This window comes from Nuphar pumila, chromosome 5 (genome assembly GCF_984573655.1).
Source record: "Nuphar pumila chromosome 5, dmNupPumi1.hap1.1, whole genome shotgun sequence".
NCBI lineage: Eukaryota > Viridiplantae > Streptophyta > Magnoliopsida > Nymphaeales > Nymphaeaceae > Nuphar > Nuphar pumila.
The window spans coordinates 121,907,230-121,923,015 of NC_143253.1; the positions used below are offsets into that span (position 1 = coordinate 121,907,230).

Genomic DNA, 15,786 nt, shown 5'->3' on the forward strand with positions numbered 1-15,786 from the left:
AGTTCATATTTTCAAAACAAGCTTGACCTCGCTCGGCGAGACCCAAACGATCTTAGCAACCCAGTTTCCATTTTTAAACTAGCTCGGGATCCAAACAGTCTCGGCAACCCAATTTTCATTTTCAAACTCGTCCAAACTTATTCTGCAAGACATAAACGGTCTTGACAATTCAGTTGGTTTTTAAAACTGACATGTCCTTGTTCAGCGAAACCCAAACAGTCTCGATAACCCAAATTTGGTTTTCAAAACTGGCATGGCCTCATTCGTTGAGACTCAAACAGTCTTAACAACCAATTCTAGTTTTCAAAGTGAACTGACCTTATTCGACGAGACCCAAACGATCTTGACAACCCATATGTTTTTAGATTGACCTGATATTATTCAGCAAGATCCAATTTGTTGTTTTGATCTCATTTGGAAAGATTTGTGGGTGTTTATTTATTTGTCATAAATCGAATCACATTAGATTAATGACAAAGACGGGTATCTGTAGACACCCAATGTTTGATGATATATGAGTGCTAATAATTTTTGGAAAATGTTTTGTAAGTTTTAAGGCAAAAATCTCTAAGATCTTAGGTCATTTCACGCATCTTAGGAAATTCTGCAAATATCGAGAAAACCTAAAATTGTCTTAAAACTTGTGAGATCTCTAGACTACAAAGCCATTTTATCGTTTGATCTTGAGACGACAAACCACTTTGTCGTTCGGTCTTAGTTCAACAAACCATTTTATTGTTAGGTCCTTAGACATCGAAACATTTTGCGGTCTAGTATCGAGATGACAACACCATTTTATTGCATGGTCTTGGGATAACAAACTGTTGTCATCTGGTCACGGGATGACAAAACTACTTTATCGTCTGGTACCCCGAATGCTGAGATAGGCCTCAGGCATTATCCCTATCCTAACCTCCCTAAGCATGTTTCTCTCATAAATCTCTTCTTGGGGTAAGTTTGATACCTTCCTTAAGGATAAACTCATATCCATTTGGGTTGAATCTGAATTCGAAAAACTCATGAACCATATCCCATCCTTAACTCCTATAAATAGGGGTCGACCCCTAAAATCCGACACATCTGAAAATTTTGTTTGAGTGTTAGCCTTAGAAAAAATGCATACCCTAGCCTTGCCCTTATTCTTTCCATCTCTTGAGCTCGAACCCCTACACGAAGATGTTGTTGGACCGAGGAGAAGCCGCTATTGAATTATCTTACACGGCTTAGGAGGGGGGTATTGGTTAGAAAAAACAGAATATCTAGAGCCCAATAAGCAAACAAACCAAGAGTCCGATATTTTTCAGATCTATTCAGTTTTATTTTCTTGTTTATATTTATTTTTATTATTTATTGCATAAGTGCGTACACATATCTTGATCTGAATTGTTTATTTTATTCTATGGAGAGTTTGGATCCTGAACCCGATTTTTTGCGATAGTGAACTTTGAGCTACGACGATATGACCTGCTTTTGCTTCAGTTTCTTGTGTAGAAGAACGGGTGATCCTTGAAACGGGCAACTCACATCTTTTAATTCATTTTGAAAAAGGGTTTTGCTAAATCAAGATGAGTGAATTTTCTTTTGATGCAAAAATTTTGTTAACACTCATCTACTGATTTTCCAATTCGAGGGATTCAAATGCCCTCTAAATCCCAGTCAGGTCATTGAATATGACATGATCTCTTCTGGTACAAAGTTCAAAGCGAAAACTCAATCTCAAGTTCAAAATTGCAAGCTAGACTCATGTAATAGGTGCTTAATGATACGTGCTTAATGGGTTTTTCAAGTTTTTTTTTATTTTGTTTTTAAATTCTGATCGTACAGATGTGATCTATGTACTTGATTTTATAAGGATCAACTCTTGAAGTGTTTGATTCAGATACATTGGCGATTTTTTATAAGGTTGAAAAATTTAACGGTCCAAAATCTTTGTAAATTTTCGAGGCTCCAAATATCAATTTTTTTCATTAAAAACACATGATCCAGGTGTGAATTCCTCGTAAATCAACTATTCCCAACACATTTATGAGGTTGAAACTGCGAAAAGAAGAGCAGAAAACCCATTAAACACTTATCATTAAGCACTTGAGCTCTATTCTTAATTAGGAAACCGACACCTTGAGATGCAACTTCTGGGAACTACTTAATACTTCTTCGGTTCTTGGGAAGCAAAGTCATTGACTTGAACCCAACCCATTTATGCCAGACCCAAATTTGTGCCTGACCAAATTGTTTCGTTTGCGATACATATAAGCGCCGAGCATTTGCACTCCAACCCATCATTTACCTGTACCTATATTAAACAGGAACCATTTTAGACCTGAACCAACTGGTTCTCTAAAATTTATACTCGAACCAACCAAAACCATACATCGGTTGTATTCGAACCCGATCCAATTGAAAACCGTAGCAACAACCGTGTTTGTGTTTCTGATTAAAGCTTCCCATGATATATATGAAAGGATTGGTGCAAAGCTATGTCCAGAAATTTCCTTCTTTAGGGCGTCTTTTTGTCTGTTGATGAAGCTAGGCTCAGGCCGCAGAGCCTCCTTCTGCAGATAGCGATGGGTGTTCAAGCTCTGTTCTTTTTTTTGTGGCAAGCTGGGCTTAGCTTGAACTGGTTGGTTTACACAAAAAAATTATTTATATTAATATTAAAAATAATATAATTTGGACTCTGAACTTATTGAGCTAAGCTGAAATTGGCTTATTTATAAAATAAATATATTGTTTCAAAGCTCCGAGCAATGACACCAACCCGTGTCGAACAAGTAGCAGCTGGCTTGGGGTGAAGGTGCTGCTGACCTCTTCATCCTAGGTTTGACTCTCACCGAGTGTACGGGTGCCTTTAACAGGTGGGCTCCGTAAGGGCTTGGATGTCCGTGACCTCACCCAGGGTTTACCTCATAGAGGGCAGACCCATTAATCCGTCCAGTTTCTCGGTGAGAGTTTCTAGTCATAAAAAAAATTGTAAGCAATAGGATTTGAGCTCTAAACTTAGAGCTTGCAAGCCAAACATTTAATCTATCTATAATCAACGGCGGCTCTACTTGTTTGGTAGGAGCAGTTAGTGTACGTTACCTTGAGTTGGGACATTTCAGGTTCAAAACCCAATGATAGAGTTGTATAACTACTAGGGGTCTGTCTGACATAAGCTTGCCTTTCAAAAAAAAAAATAATAATCTTTCAATAATCTATGATATAAAATGTATGTAAATTATATTTATTACTAGTTAACAAACCTACATAAAGCCAAACACTCATTGGTCAGGTTCAGCTCGCCGAGCTTATTTTTACCAGTTAAAAGGATTATGGGTCAAACACAAGCCTATTTGTAGAATCAAAATTTGACCAACCTCTCATGTCAAATGGCTATGCTAAAAAAGGGGGGAAAAGAGGTCACCCTGGAAAGTCAGCCTGCCTTTCTCAGGGTAAAGGGAGCGGCTTGGTTGCGTTGTTGCAGTAGGGTCCATAAAAATGTAAACTTTTTTATACTTTTCTTATGGATTAAACTGGTGCCCTAAGGCTCACAAGGGCTCTGCTCAGCTCGTAGACGTCACAAGTTTGAAACCCACGGCGAAGCTGGGTGGACTTCTCAGTGGTCCGGAGGACCTGATGGTTCTACCAACCAAAGGCCAGCCAATGTGCGGTAGATGATGAGAGGGTTATCCTTTGGATTATCAAAAAAAAAAATGGTACCCTTAATATGTATGGAGATGATAGGAAAGGATATGAACGCTTTGAACCTCACCGAGGACATGGCATTGGATAGAAATGATTGGAGGAAAAGGATTCATGTGGAAGACCCAAAATGAATTTCTTTTTTTGGTTCAGACCCCAATTGTTTTGGGATGAAGGCGTAGTACTAGTAGTTGTTGTTGGTGCCCTTAATATGTATGGAAGGTGTTCTTGCAAAACCTCCGTTTTGTATGAAGTCCCTATCCACCCTGCTTGGACTTTGTTTTGTGGGATTTGGGGAGTGGAAAGCGATTCCGATTTTCAATTATTTGTGTGGGTTCTTGGAAACACCTCTTTCTGCCAAACTGGGGAACAAACGCTCCCTTATATCCTATTTAAAATTGTAGGCATATGTGGGCCCCATTTACCCTCGTCTATTGTCATTCCTTAGAAGGATTAGGGGGTGGGGTGTAGGGATGGGAACGGGGCGGGGCTGGGAAAAGCGTAAGTCCATCCCCGCATAGGAATGGATTTTAACCTTCATCCCCGTTTCATGCCCTTCATTCCCAGTTCAAACGAGGCAAGCAAGGGCGGGGGCCATTTTCCCCTGGTCCACTGCCATCCCTAGGCATATGATATGATATCATTAGGAATGCAATGTTTTCAAAATATCGTATATGTACATTTTGATGCTTAATACCTATTATATATTTTATATCCAATATTTGTTTATGAGATTTCTTTTTCAAACCTAGAGTTTTCGAAATATCCTGGGTTTTTTTTCTTGGCAAAGATTTTCCCAAAAACAAGTTTTGTGACTATGCTTAGATGGTTAAACGCGTGTCGTGGATAGTTTGATGGAATGGGATGGGTGGTACGAAGGTAATGAGAAAGCTGGACAGTGAAATCTCATAAACAAATATCGGATATAAATAAAAATAAAGCAAGGGTCGTGGGAATAATAAAAATCTCATAAACAAAAAAGTGGGTGGGAAGGACAACCATCCCTTTAATTCTCATTCATGTGCCGACCAAAGGGATCCCTGCCAACTCACTTTTAAATATTTCAAAAAGAAGAAAAGGCGATGCTTCACATCTACATTGAATAAGCCCACCTTACGGGGGAACACGGCCATTATGAGGCACAAATTAGGAGCCCTATAACCTGACAACCACAACCACATAGAAATCCTATGTCTCAAATATGGCAGGTCGATTTAATACCCCCCCAAAAAAGAATAATATTTTAAAAAATGTCAGCAATTTTGTGTTTTTATCACGATATTAATATGATCATAAAACCTTTTTATTATGTTTATATGTTTTACGTACTTTTTATACTTTATATATGCTGATATTTTCTCAAACTTTTACTAAGAGAACAAAAAATGTTCAAAATATTGCGAGTTTTTCTTGCTCTTAGATGTTTTTGAGAGTAAGAGAGCATCCGATATTGCCAAAATTGCATGGCTAAGATCTTGGGGACTACCATCAACGTAGTCTTGTAATCACATTTCAATTCGTAAGGGCTTGTTTTTTCAAGAAAAAAAAAAGGCCTTTTCTCCCTAGAAAAGTTGGGATTGTTTTCCCACGGGACGTGAAAAAAATGCAGCCTGCTATAGAAAGTAGGAAGCTCACTTGGTCTGCCATGGTGCTCACGTGGTCCTACGTTTCCCCACGGGCTACTCCCTTTTCGTATGAAAAAGCTTCCTTAGAGACCCCTCAAGGCCAAAGTTGTATCCAGATATATGATTTGGAGATGAATACCTAGTGCTTTAATGTGAAGAAATTCTGTGACCAAATAAAATAAGATAAAAAATTGAATGGATCTTACACCTTTGGATGCCAGTGAGTGGACAGGGAATCCATTTTTTTTGCCAATCTAATAATATGTAGTGCCATTTACATAATGCCACTAAACATACACAGTGGCAATCTTCAAGTGCCATCGCACTAAAATCTACCCATATAGTACAATCATGGTTGTCATTATACTTTACAAAGTTGTCGCTACATGTATAGTGACAACCAACGGGAGGCTCCAGTTTGGTATGAGCTGTTTAGTGCACGTCACCATGTGCAGGAACGTTGCAAGTTCAAAACCCAGTGGTATGTTGTGTAACTGGTGGGGTCTGCCTAACCCCAGCTTGCCTATATAAAAAAAAATGTCTACAGTGACATGACTTATAGTGGATAAAAGAATTGTCACTGAATATATAGTGACAATTTTTTATGTCTTTATTAGCATTTCATTGCTATATATGAATTTTACTCTCTGTCACAAAGATATATGTATGACTTCAAACTATTTTTATTTTTAATGAATAAAAATCTAATTTTTGATAAAAATGTTATTAAAAAGTATTAAAGCAAAAGCCATAACAAATCCTGAAAATGATGTCCATGCATGTCAGTGTATATTATAGTGTGTCCAACTGCATTGTAAATGGCACGCCATTATCTACATGTTACTATTATTATTTTCTAATGATCAAATTGGGAGAACGAGATCCCTAACTTCATGGCATTATCATATGATTTAACGACATGACATCCGTTGAGATCTTTGTTTACAATTCAGCTACGACGTTTATCTTTTGACGAAATTTGCTCCCCATCCTTGTTACAATCAACCCAATAAACTCTCACATAAGAGGAGTGAAATGAGACAGCTAAATGGTTAGGTCACACTATCATAATTAGGATCTTCGTTTAGAGTCCCATGATAAATATCTCTAGCTTAACTGAAGAAAAAAAAGAAGAAGATAAAAACCAAAATTCACATGTCCTTTATGAATAAAAATCTAGCTATATCTTGATTAATAAATGCTTATAGGAGCTTAATACTTTTTTTGCACATATAAAATCAGCCAACAGCTAGGCGCTCCAATAAGACTAGTAAAAGAGCCAGGTGATTCAAGTTCTGATCGTGCTTGTTTATCACAAATTGGAGATAAACAACATGAGCATTGTTTCAATAAAAAAAAAAAGCATTGTTTCAAAGCTGAAAATAATAAAAAGTTTAAAATCAAACTTATTCAGTTGAACTTGAACGGACTTGTTTACAAAAGATTTACATCGTTCCAAAGCTAAAAGGAAATGGAAGCTCACACGCTCGTGTTTTTTGCTGCAAGGCCGGAGCCAACAAGACAACCTGTAATTTTCTTTTTGTATGAGAATAGTTGTGAAATTCCGCATTGTAAATATGAAAAACAGGACGACATGATGACACCGATGAAAGTAATTACAAGATGTCCAAATTACACTGATGGTTTTCCTCGCTCTTTATGCTGAAAACAAAAAACAAAAAACTTGACATTGTTTATAAGTCAACTTCATATATATATATATACATATATATATTCAAAATAACATAAAATATAAAATATATTTGTTATTGTTCGAGTAAGATATACACTGAGACTATCAAAGCACCTTGGGGCTCGTATTTCACTCACCAAGCTTTATTTTATATATTTTTTGAGTCCGACCAGACCTTGCGACATGGGTCAGACCTTCTGCAAGATGCGTTTACTCCTTAATAATTACGGTTGCGCGCGATTGTGCTCAGTGTTGGCCCAAAATCCACCATGTTGACCAACGGGGTCTTCGGTTGTCTGGTAGGAACGTTTAGTGCACGTCACCTTTTGGTTGGGAAGTTGCAAGTTCGAACCCCAAACGGTATGGTTGTGGGCCTTCATAACCCAAGCTTTCTCTGTCAAAAAAAAAACCCACCGTATTTGTTTGTTGTTTTGTGTCTCAAACTTGTCCCAAAAAATTGGCAAGTTGCCACGTGAATGGACATGCCTTTCAGCTTCCACTAGTTCGGCCAGAATGGTCGAACACTCAACCGAACCCACTCCCACCACCTGACCTCTCGCCTTTCTCATAGCCATAACATAGACACAAATCGCAAAAAGACTTCCCACCATCATCACTAACACTCGCCCGATCGAACCAAGAAGCCAGAAGATCAGATCCAATACTCGGTCTGTATGTTAATTTTCCCTCCTTTTTAACTAAAAACATGCGTGAGATCCGGATCCGGGTCCGGGTGATTGAAACAAGTACTATGCAAGCGTCGGCTAGATCAGATGTGTGGGTCTGAAAAGCCCCACCAGGCTCTAACCTCCTCACGTATGCATCAACCCATGCGAGACAGGAGCTCGAGAGAGAGAGAGAGAGAGAGAGAGAGAGAGTGGGGCCCACCGTCGCATAACATCAGATGCTGGGGTGTCATTATGGCGCTCACTGTCATCTGCTCCTCACTTTTTCCAGTGGTGTCTACCGTCAAGTGTTGTTGTGTGGTGGTGTTGGTGGATAACTGTGAAAGGTGGAAAGAGAGAAAGAGTGGGAGAGGGTTGTTCCCTTTGCTTTCTTCTGCTCGATGAACCTTCATTCTCACTTCCATTCCTGACACTTCTCAGAGGAGTCAGGCGCAGCTCGCCCGAAAAAGGGGCTGATCCGGTGTCGAAATCGGCCTTCCGGCGATGCTGAAGCTCATCTTGGCCAGACTCCTGGTCCTGTGCTTTGTCTCTTCTTCTCCATCTCTTGTTGCTGCCGCCGGAAGTCGGCGGTCCAGAACTGGGGCCACATGGAAGACTCTTTCTGGTAAGAATGAGTCCCCGTTCTCTTTCTTATCACCTCTCCCGGATGATCTTTCTTTTTCCCCGATTTCTTGAAATCGACCAGAAAATTTTGAGAGCTTCGTGGCTCCGCTCTTTTGCGAGGAGAATGCGAAACTTTTGCTTCTGAATCAGAAGTTGAAGAAGAAGAAGAAGGGATTTTCGTGTGGTGCTCCTTCAACTTCTCCGCATTGAGAGTCGGGTCTGTGGTTGGTGATTCGCTTCCTTCTGTCTGTGATTTCAGGTGATCAGCCGCTCGTTGTAGCGAAAGGCGGGTTCTCCGGGCTCGTCCCGGAGTCGAGCAATTTGGCGTACGCGTTGGTGCCACTGCTGAGCTTTCCCAACACCGTATACTGGTGCAACGTGCAATCGACGAGGGACGGAGTGGGCTTTTGCGCCGGCGATCTTAATCTCGCCAACTGCACCAACATCCCGGATGTTTTCCCCAACCAAGGGAAGATTTACGACGTCAATGGCGTCTCCACGAAAGGGTATTTCCCGATCGATTACAGTTGGGACACCATTCTGAACAATGTCTCGCGTAAGTCCTTCATCCGCCATTTTGCGTACCTTTGATCTAAGCTATATACTCTGTGATATGACCTCTGCATTCTCTGGATGTAGAATTTGTGATACGAATTCCGGGGGATTACTAATAAGATTTATGATTAACTATTGGTGCCCGGTGTCCTTGATTCTCTTTTGGTGTCTGATTTCTTGCTGGTTGCCTGACGTTGAAGGCACATAACCAGTTCAAGTTATGGGCTTTAGATTTTCATGAACATTCTGAGCTTACTTTATGTTTTCTGCCCGAGAGAAACGGGCCAACGAGATTGATGTGCAGCTTTGCCTTTTGAGTTCATAGTGTCTGTGTGTGGTCTCGCAGTAGAGCGAGTGCCTCTTTCGGAACTCACTGGAGTTCTGCAATGTAAGTCATACATGATACGAACTTGATTCAACATATGGACCTGCGAATGCATTCCGGGGATGATTGGCCTCTGCATTATCCATCCTGTCCTCAGGCAAACCATTTTCACAAGACTTTTTTTTTTCATTTTATGTGAAAATTTGCCATACGGGTGTGCATTGGTTCAGAAAGGACTTGTTTGATGTTAATGCGGGTTTCCATTATCTGCCTTAGAAGGCCCGCTATTGTTATTTCCTTTAGGCATATGCAATTGTTTTTCTCTTTCCATGAAATGCAGTGGAATTTCCGCCTAGCAGTACTTTTTCATTTTCTAGTATTGGAATGCATCTAATCACTTCAATCTCGTCTCCATATCTCAAATGCAAAGCTTCCATCAAATCTGCTTTTGCATTTATTGATGATGCAGTTTGTCAAACCATGTTCATTTTGCAATTGTGCCTCTTTTATGTTTCTATAAACTAAGCATGTGTCTGAATCCAAAACATGCTAGCTTAAATCCGAAACATGTTGTTATGTTTATCTCATGACTTTTTCAGTTGGTGTCGTGATCTGAGTTTGATGGTCCCATCACTATTTTCTCTTTGTCTAGCATTTGGTATTTAGTCATTAAATGGTTTTCCTTTTGTTGCTTCATTCTCCAGTGGTCCAGGGAATCAATTCTAGGCAAAGCTTGTTTAATAACCTACAGATCCTTAGAGTTGAAGATCTGCAAACAATTCTGCAACAAGTGCGTCCTCCAATTCCAAGTCTCTGGCTGAATGTGCAGGTATGTCCTTATATTCTTTGCAATATACATTTTTGGAATGTGACTTGTTTTGGTCCTTGGAATTTTGGTAGCAATAACACTCATGCTCCATTTGAACTACATGTAGGGAATTTTAGGAGATTCATAATTAGATAAGCAGGTTTAGGGTGACACAAGGAAGAACTGGTGCAGATAGAGCGCTATTTAAGGCATCCTACTAGGCCATGGCCATATGCTCAAGCTTTTGTTTGGTAAGAAGATATCAATATTTCATGGATTAACACTCTTTTTTTTTTTCAGCATGATCTCTTCTTCACACAGCATAATCTGAGCATGAGATCATATATAATTTCTGTGTCAAGAAGGGGAATAGTAAACTATATTTCCTCCCCAGAGTTTGGTTTCTTGAAAAGTATTGCATCGCGGTTTAGAGGGAGCAAGACAAAGCTAATTTTCCGCTTTCTAGGTCCGGAGGATACCGACCCGTCAACTAAGCTGACTTATGCTTCACTCTTGAAGAACTTGACACAAGTCAAGACAGTTGCCTCTGGAATTCTTGTGCCCAAGAGTTATATATGGCCAACAACTTCTGATCTGTATCTATTGAGTCCCACTTCTCTTGTCTCAGACGCTCATTCCATGGGCCTGGAAGTCTTTGCATCAGATTTTGCAAATGATGTCTCCTTCAGCTACAATTACAGTTATGATCCAGTAGCCGAGTATTTATCATTTGTCAAGGGTGCTGACTTCTCTGTGGATGGTGTGCTGACAGATTTCCCAGTGACAGCATCAGCTGCAATAGGTACTGTTCTTTGTTTTATCATATAAATTTTTGTTTTCTTTTTGGGTATTAGTGAATGCTGCATAGAGATTTGGCAGCTTCTTGGTATTCCCAAAATTGCATTCTTGTAGTCAACTGTCAACCTTTGTGTAATTCTGTGAGGTAAATTTTTTGTTTCTGTTAGATATACTGGAACAAGTAAAGGCCCTTGCATATCTAATTTCCAAAAGCAAAAACTAATCTTTTGATCATGTTTAGCATTTTCTATTTACTATTTGCATATGTTGAAGTTGATTCCAACATCTTTTATACCAATTTTAAACCATCATTATATTAATGAATTTTGAGCCATGGATTTTTTTTTCATCATCTATAAATTGAAATTTATGGTGTATTAGGTATGATAAAACCTTCTAAGATAGTAAGTAAACCATGCTGAACACATATGTACAGCTGTGTGTCTACATACATATTATATTGTTTAGAATCTAGATTTCTTTTTTTGATCCTATGCTGGATGCTCCAACTCCAACTTCGGGCAAGTGGCAACTATATCATGCATGGTTGTCCCATAGGGTTTCACTGAATCATGTGTGTCTGGGGTTGGCTTCAGTATATGCAATAGAGTCTTGGAAGGTGATAAATGGTTCACATTGTTTAAAATGGTATTATGTAGAAGCTTTTAGAAATGGTTCCTGTTAGCTTTACGTATATCACTAAATGTGGAGCTGCATTTGGTAGCTTTCGTCAACTTTCTTCTGCACAACAAAACATAATTATGAAGATCATTAAAGTTTTCCATTTAGCTGTTCCACTTGCTCACAAAATATTCTTCAGTCTTGGACTTTGTTTGTCTTACTAGTGTTGTGATAGTAAATATGTTTTCTTCCCTGTGAGGGGCTTCTACTGGTGGAGCAAATGATGCTCTCTTACCATTTCTTTGCTGCATACAGTGGGATTTCTGATTATCTTGTTAAAATTATTGAGATTTTGATGCTATGCATCTCTTACCTGCTACAGGGCAAAAGAGATGTTCATGTTCACCTTCTCTATGCTATTCAAACGAGCATTTTGAATTCATGTCTCTGATCGTGGCAACCTTGCTTGACAAGCCATATTAGACATTGTTTGCAATTCTGTCCAGGCATACACCTGATTCATTATTCTTTTCTGAGACATTATTCATCACTCTTGACATGTTAAATTTACTGTTTCAGGTTGTTTTTCTCAGGCAGTCAACAGTACCTCTGACCATGGTATATCAGTCTTGTCATATTCTTAATCTATGTTGTTCTCAATTTCAAGTTTCCTAATCATATAATGGGGCTATCGCTTTGTAGGAAAACCATTGGTTATCTCACATGGTGGATCTAGTGGGATATATGCAAGCAATACTGATCTGGCATATAAGCGAGCTGTAAATGATGGAGCTGATATCATTGATTGCTCAGTTCAAATGACAAAAGATGGTGTTCCTATTTGTTTATATGATGCTGATCTTTCATCTTTCACGACAGTCGCTGAATCAAACTTTAGTTCTCTTGTGACTACAATTAATGAGATTCAGCTACTTGGTGGAATTTTCACATTTGATCTCACATGGGAAGACATTCAAACATTGAAGCGTAAGTGACCAACTATGTCATATTATACTGCACAATTTGTTCCATATAGAGTAACACCCTTCAGTACTCCTATTCTACTATCACATGGGAAATAGTATTCTTTGATAGATGACAGTAAAAAGGCCAAAAAAGTTATTTTATGTAGATGCTACCTGCTTTTTTTTAGATTTTAACCTACATGATAGTTTTGCTAGAACATGAGTTAAGATATATCCCACTTGGTTCATGCGACCAAGTCCTGTATTGCATAAAAGTTTTGTCCAGTAGCATCCTCAAACATGTAGCTCAATAGACCCGACAGACAGGCAACTAGTGAAATAATCTTTGTTTATCCCTTTTAACCAAAAAACTCATGAAATGTTTTGAAATACATTTTACTTGAAAGGCCCATTTCTATTGCAATTATAAAATTGAACAGCTTGTCTTTTATTTATTTGTTTATTTTTCTGCTACAGATGGTGATAATTGCTTTAATGGATGAAAGGAGTACAAGGCTATCTTCGATCATACTTAAAAAACACACCTGTATCAAATATAGAATTTTCATGTGCAAGATTTATTTTTCTGTAGCAAAAAAGCCATCCTATATTTGTTTTCCATTATTCTCCTTTTAATATGTTGTGTGAACCATATCTTTTTGCAACAATATACACTTCAATTGCTGTCAATTAACCTTTCCTTCTTTCCATCTCTCATACTTCCAGTTATAGAATTCAGCACTCCCAGTTATATACATGCTTGGTTAATGGGACTTTAGTTGGGAAAAAAGGACAACAAGGTTTGCTGAACCAGACATGGAAGCATTGTGACACCCATCCATTTTTTTCTCATTACCTGGATGTGAACTCACCTTGCCTTGGAAAGTTCAATTCTACTAGTTTGGCTTTCACTTTTAACCCTTCATCTCTGCAATTCTCTTGTGCTTCAAAAGTCTTATTTGGCTTATCCAACTCCAATAAAACAGGCTTCATGTGTGAATTATAAAATAAAAAGTGCAACTCATAGTAGACAACAAGAGATGTATTGGATCTGCTCATCTTAGTGGAGAATCCATTGCTTTTAGGGTGTGTTTGCAACCACAGAAAAAATGTTGGTGGGGGATTTTTTTCTCCTCGTCTTTGGGGATGTCTTCCCCCAAAAGTGCCAAAAAGTGCAGAGATTTTTATTGTGTTTGAAACACACTTGAGGGGGGTAAAAAAGTCACCACTGATTTTTTTTTACCTCCTTTCAAGCACACTCTATGTTACATTTTTATTTTTCTGATACATGCTTTTTATATGGAATTGTATGCTACCTTAATGAAATATGCGGAAATACAAAATACAAAACAAGGGCCTCTATGGGCTTACAAGATTGTAAACACAAAGTGCACATGTGCGGACATAAGTCCAACTAAGGGACAATACAAGAGCACAAAGACACTACACAAGCATTAAGTGCATTCAAGACAACAAAAAAATTTAAAAGAGGAACACAAAAACATAAAAAATATATATTTCACTGATGGACTGTTCCAACAGCTCTATTGACTAGTCAACTCTACGTTGGCTAGTCCAAAAAGAACCCAACAACTCTATTTGGTTTTTGACCAAATAGTTCCTATAAAAACAGAAAAGGACAACAAAACAAAATAAAGTAAAAGTACTAATGTGCCCCTAATGGGCACAACATATTACAAAGACTGAAATGACCAAAATATCCCTAATGGGTATTTGCCTATTACATCATTATAAATACTTAGATTGTAACGACCCCAGACTGACCCTTGAAAAATGTGATTTTTTTTTAAAAATATTACGAAAAACATTTCCTAGATCAGGGGCACATTATAGATTTAATTAACACAACCCAACTCTAGACATAATATAACTCAAATTATGAATTAAAATTGAATTGATTTAAATCAAATAGTTCCCACCGAGTGTTCATATAGTTTCCCAAAATAAAAATAAAACATCTTGGTTACGACAAAACCCGGGTCACCAGACCATAACGTTTGTGCCTTCTAGCCAACATGTCTCTCCATCACGGTGCCTCAGTACCTGAAAAAGATTTTTAAAAATCGTGTAAGAACCGAAGTCCTCGTACGAGACTTTCTCGAAATCCAACGGTAAGGAATTTAATATCTATCAAATCAAACACAAGTTTAAGAGGGCTCTACAAACAACACTCGGACATAAAAACTTACAATTTAAGTAGTTCATGCAAATAATCAACAATTTCATGACAGGGATGCATGAAATAAATGATAAACATTTAGGGATGCATGACATGAATCAATCCAACATACATGAATAACTTTTTAAGTTATCAGAATTGCTTTTACATGCATGTCCTTATTCACTGCACACAATTTAATTAAAACTTTTTTAAAACCTATGGATACTAAAAAACAGTTTAAGTTTTCGAGCTTCAAGGCAGTTTCCAGTGGTAGATTAATACACAATTTGTATTTTATTTATTGGGTTCTACATATATTTCTCGACCGATGTTAGAAATCATCACCATCAATCGAAATATTAAGAATCATCACCTAATGTCGAGATATTAAGGAAATCAACATCCATTGACGCTACTTTTTTGGTATACCAATAACTACACTTGAGTCAACACCACTACCTTAGGCAAAGTGACTGAAGTTCCCTATAATCGTGGCCGGGAACATGAACCATACATCGGGTTCTTGGGGACTAATTGCACATGGTGATTAGTATCCTCACGGTCCCTATAACCGTCATCCAAGATTCCCACCCTTTCAGAGGAAAACCAAGGAAGAAAATGATTACAATGTTTGGTTTCTTTTACCAATCTTAATTAATTTATAGTTATGCAAACCATCATGCAATAACATATTCGGGCCATTGCCCTGGCATATAACAATGTAATTATTTTAAAAACAAATTTTTTCAACAAATCGTTTTGCAATGCAAATTATAATTTAACATTTCATAAGCAACACCATCATGCGAACTCCTCGTTCTATCAGAAAAAGAAGACCCGTACTTCGCTTGTGGATTCGTAAAAGGAGACGTTGGAGGAGGTGACACCCCTGTCTCTTCTCTCTCTCTTTTAGTTCAACCCTCTCTCTCTCTCTCTTTTTCCTAGATGTGATTGGGAGAGAGAGAGAGGCTCAACCCTTTTTTATAAAGCAAGAGGGACTCCTCTAGGAGGTGACACCCCTCTTAATTAGGAGAGTTCTATGGAAATAAAACTCTTTTCTGTTCTATCTCTTTAAATATGTATATATTTATATATGTATATACTTTTTTATTTAAAGTTTTAAATTGTTATTTATTTTAAAGACTAACTTATCCTATTATGAATGGACTATGGGTCTTGGCTGGTGGACCCATGACCCATGTCCTGAACCATATAGATGTCAATGTCCCCTCTCTCTCTCTCTA

The 15,786-nt window shown here is 38.2% G+C and overlaps 1 protein-coding gene across 1 annotated transcript in view; it reads left to right on the forward strand.

Moving 5' to 3' along the window:
- The first annotated feature begins 7,944 nt into the window (after nt 1-7,944).
- LOC149838443 (glycerophosphodiester phosphodiesterase GDPDL3-like) overlaps nt 7,945-15,786 on the forward strand; it is a 56,066-nt gene continuing 48,224 nt past the window's right edge. The window contains exons 1-6 of the mRNA XM_090006596.1: nt 7,945-8,289; nt 8,548-8,844; nt 9,873-9,997; nt 10,277-10,778; nt 11,975-12,013; nt 12,098-12,382. Of these exons, the coding sequence (XP_089862722.1) occupies nt 8,169-8,289; nt 8,548-8,844; nt 9,873-9,997; nt 10,277-10,778; nt 11,975-12,013; nt 12,098-12,382 (1,369 nt within the window). The 5' untranslated portion in view covers nt 7,945-8,168. The remainder of the gene's footprint in view (nt 8,290-8,547; nt 8,845-9,872; nt 9,998-10,276; nt 10,779-11,974; nt 12,014-12,097; nt 12,383-15,786) is intronic.